The sequence below is a fragment of the Streptopelia decaocto genome (assembly GCF_964273445.1).
Source record: "Streptopelia decaocto genome assembly, chromosome: 7".
NCBI lineage: Eukaryota > Metazoa > Chordata > Aves > Columbiformes > Columbidae > Streptopelia > Streptopelia decaocto.
Window position 1 is genome coordinate 62,074,894 of NC_138661.1, and position 4,267 is coordinate 62,079,160.

At 44.3% G+C, this 4,267-nt stretch overlaps 1 protein-coding gene across 1 annotated transcript; it reads left to right on the forward strand.

The window, feature by feature from the left end:
- Positions 1–1,744: 1,744 nt before the first annotated feature.
- Positions 1,745–4,002, forward strand: KCNA4 (potassium voltage-gated channel subfamily A member 4; the record flags this gene model as incomplete). The annotated part of the gene is made up of 1 exon (XM_082058281.1): positions 1,745–4,002. Exon 1 carries the CDS (start codon positions 2,014–2,016, stop codon positions 4,000–4,002), a length of 1,989 nt encoding a protein of 662 aa, XP_081914407.1. The 5' UTR covers positions 1,745–2,013.
- Between the last annotated feature and the right edge of the window lie 265 nt (positions 4,003–4,267).

The window sequence follows — 4,267 nt, forward strand, 5'->3', positions numbered from 1 at the left end:
AAGCGACACCCGTCCTGCCAGCAGTGGAAACGGGCTTAGTACACGGATTACTTAACGTTGATTTACAAATCTTCTGCAAAAGGTGGGCTTGGAAAGACTAGTGACCGCTCTTTCCCATTCATTCTGTCTCACACACACACAAACATACCGCCTTCATTTTTTTTTTTTTTTTTTCCTTTTGGAACAAGACTCTTGCTTGTTGCCTTTTTGCAAATGCCTGGGCAAGCAGCAGTGGCTGTGCCGAGTGCCCCTGGCTTGAGCTGCCTCGCTGCCTCACTCTTGGAGCTCTTGTTGCACCCAGGAAGAAGGGAGGAAAATAACTCGTCAACCCGTGGTGCTGAGTGACCATCCACACCTGCAAATGTGGATCAGCTGGCACAGCCCCCTCCTCAGGACTGCTGTCACCAGATCCTTACACTAGCAAGAACAGTATTGCTATTTCTCTGCCTAGGAACAGTAAGTATAATAGCATTTTAAAGATATTTTTCTGCATGATACGTAGGTATGATTTTAAAAATAGGATTATTTAATAGTTCATATTCACCTTCTATTGTATGTTAACAGATATAGCTATAAATGAGTCTTCTGTTTCAAAGTGGGGGTGTGTTTGTGTGTGTGTGCTTGCATGTAGATGTTGCTTCAGTGCACCTGCAGTTGTGTTTTCTTGACGTACCATATCACAGGTTTTCACTTGAGTGAGCATTGTATGTGCCTCCAAATTAAATTCGGTGAGATTGAAACGCAATTCAATTACAGATTAAAATCTAACATTCCTGCATTTATGTGTTTCTACAAATATAGCAAAAGCTTTTTGTGTAGCTACATTTATTCTTAAATGTTTTGTGTAGACATATGTAGGTATCTATTACGTATATACTGAAAGATCTGAATGCACTGTGTATTGCAGTATTTTCATTAGTGTTTATGTATGTTGGTGTTTCAGAAGCATGCATGTGTTTGTGTATGGATACAAGTGCTTACATGGGTGGGAATTTTGTATCTCTGTCTATATATATGTGACATACCCACCCACATCCTTACCCACAGAGTCGTTCAAAATCTCTGTGCATGTGATGTGGGTGTGTGTGTAATGTAGAAGTGTGAATAGCGTGGGCAGGGGAAGATTTGATATACCGTGGTAATAGATGACACAGTTTCATTTGATCAGTGTGACCTTTTAGGAAAACAATCCAATCTTTTCCCTTTTTGTTTTGTTTATTTTTGTGTGTTTGTGCATGTGCCTCAGGTTAAGTGCTTCTTCTGCATGACCATAACCAAAGGGTGACCCATCCACTCCCCTATGTCCTATGGGGACCTCAGAGCCAGTTTCTCAGTCTTCATCTCCTCCTCCTCCTCCTCTTACCACTGCTGCTGACGCCCTGGGTGCTGCTCCCAGGTTTGAGACATTGTTGACAGGCTGAAGAAAGGATTTGCAAAGACCTCCTCACTGTGTAAATAAAGTGATGGCTGGAATTAACTTCAACTCCCCAAGTAACGATATTAAAGAATAATAAGAGTCTTAGGCCAAAGCATTACCAGGATGAAATTATAAGGGAAGAGACTATTTGCATTTGGTTGCAATGGTGAACTAAAAACCATCTGTGGAGAGCAGGTACCCTTTGATTTGCATATTTTTTTCCTCATGAATGCAGTCTTTGTAGCCTGCAAGGTAGTCATGATGCTGATCAGATCTGTGATAGCCACAGGAGATAAATGAAAATAAATGGGCTTGGTGGATGAAAGAACGAGCCTCAGCTGTTCCCTGGTTCAATTTGAGAGTTTCATCTTTTCTTGTTAGCAAAACAGTAACTGATGTCAAATGTTCTGGACAATAAGAAAATGCAGATCTGTGGTTTTTCGAAACATGGATTAAGTGTCACAACTATGTTGCCCTGCTCTGAGTCCAAGGGACTGTCCTCCAAATGCAAATGGCTTTGAACTTTCTATAGTGAAAGTTACACTGTAAATAAAAGAAAACCTTTTTGTGTTAAGCAATTAAAAAAAAGTTGCAAAATGGAGGTTGCAATGGTGAGCGCAGACAGCTCTGGGTGCAACAGCCACATGCCCTATGGTTACGCGGTCCAAGCTCGGGCTCGAGAGCGAGAGCGGCTGGCACAGTCGAGAGCCGCAGCAGCCGCGGCTGTAGCAGCAGCCACAGCAGCAGTGGAAGGTGGGGCAACAGGTGGAGGTGGACCGTATCACCACTACCATCAGGAGCAGAGTCGAGGTGTGTCCTCCTCTCACGGCGGGAGCGCGTCGCGCAGCAGCATGCCCCACCGCCAGAGCGGTAAGCGGCGGAAGAAAGGGAAAAAGAGGAGCCACCACTTGGGAAGCAGGGAGTGTGGGGCCTCCTTCCCCTGTTCTGAGCTGCTGCCTCTCAGTGGTTCTGAAGAGAGAATACTGAAGGATGTGAGTGAGGAGGAAGAGGAGGATGAAGAGGAGGATGAAGACGATGAGGAAGAAGGAAAGCTCTACTACAATGATGACTATGGGGAGGATGAGTTTTCGTACTCGGACCAGCCACCTGATGATGGTGGAGGCCCTGGGGGTTACAGCTCTGTTCGCTACAGTGAGTACGAGTGTTGTGAGCGTGTGGTAATCAATGTATCAGGACTGCGGTTTGAGACGCAACTGAAGACATTAGCTCAGTTCCCGGAGACGTTGTTGGGTGATCCAGCAAAGCGAGGGAGATACTTTGACCCTCTCAGGAACGAATACTTCTTTGATAGGAACCGGCCCAGCTTTGATGCCATCCTGTACTACTACCAGAGTGGTGGTCGGCTGAAGAGGCCAGTCAATGTACCCTTTGACATCTTCACTGAGGAGGTGAAATTCTACCAGCTTGGGGAGGAGGCCATGCTCAAGTTTAGGGAGGATGAAGGGTTTGTCAAAGAGGAAGAGGACAAAGCTTTGCCGGAGAATGAATTTAAGCGGCAGGTTTGGCTGCTGTTCGAGTACCCGGAGAGCTCCAGTCCAGCCAGAGGCATTGCCATTGTCTCTGTCTTGGTCATCTTGATCTCCATCGTCATCTTTTGTCTGGAGACTTTGCCAGAGTTCAGAGATGACAAAGAATTCATCATGCCCCTGAGCTTAGGGAAGGGGCTTTCCAATGAGTCACTTCACCTGGACGCTGGGGAGCACACCATCTTCAATGACCCTTTTTTCATTGTAGAGACAGTATGCATCATTTGGTTCTCCTTTGAGTTTACAGTGCGCTGCTTTGCATGTCCAAGCAAAGCACACTTCTTCAAGAACATCATGAACATCATAGACATTGTCTCCATCTTGCCTTACTTCATTACTCTGGGCACTGACTTGGCGCAGGAGCAGGGCAGTAATGGTCAACAGGCCATGTCTTTTGCCATCCTGAGGATCATCCGTCTCGTCAGGGTGTTTCGCATCTTCAAGCTCTCCAGACACTCCAAGGGTTTGCAGATTCTGGGTCACACGCTGAGGGCCAGCATGAGGGAACTTGGCCTTCTCATCTTTTTTCTTTTTATTGGAGTCATTTTGTTTTCCAGTGCTGTTTACTTCGCAGAAGCTGATGAACCTGCCACCCATTTTCAAAGCATCCCAGATGCCTTTTGGTGGGCTGTAGTGACCATGACTACAGTTGGTTATGGGGATATGAAACCCATAACTGTGGGTGGAAAAATAGTTGGGTCCCTGTGTGCCATTGCGGGAGTGTTAACCATTGCTTTACCAGTGCCAGTGATTGTCTCCAATTTTAACTATTTCTACCACAGAGAGACTGAGAATGAAGAACAAACGCAACTGATGCAAAATGCGGTCAGTTGCCCTTACCTCCCAACAAATTTACTGAAGAAATTTAGAAGCTCATCGTCTTCATCCACAGAGGATAAATCAGAATATTTGGAGATGGAAGAAGGAATTAAAGAATCTCTTTGTGTAAAGGAGAAAAAAAGTCAGGACACAGGGAATAGCAGTGAGTCAGAGAAGAAAAACTGTGTGAATTCAAATTCTGTGGAAACTGATGTGTAATTTCAAACGTTTCCAAATATATTTATGCATTAAAGAGTGCAGTGAAAAGAATAAAATATGCAAACAAGAGTCTACAGCATACAATAGTATGCCATTTAATGGTTAAACACAAATAAAAAGCATTGCTAAACTTGTATTACATATCAAGTAAGTGGTATAACTTGAGGAAGGGATTGCAAGATCTGATGTAATTTCAGACCTTATATTTTTATTAGAATGCAAGTGTTTGCACACGAGGCTGAAAATTTGTTAAAACCAAGTCAGT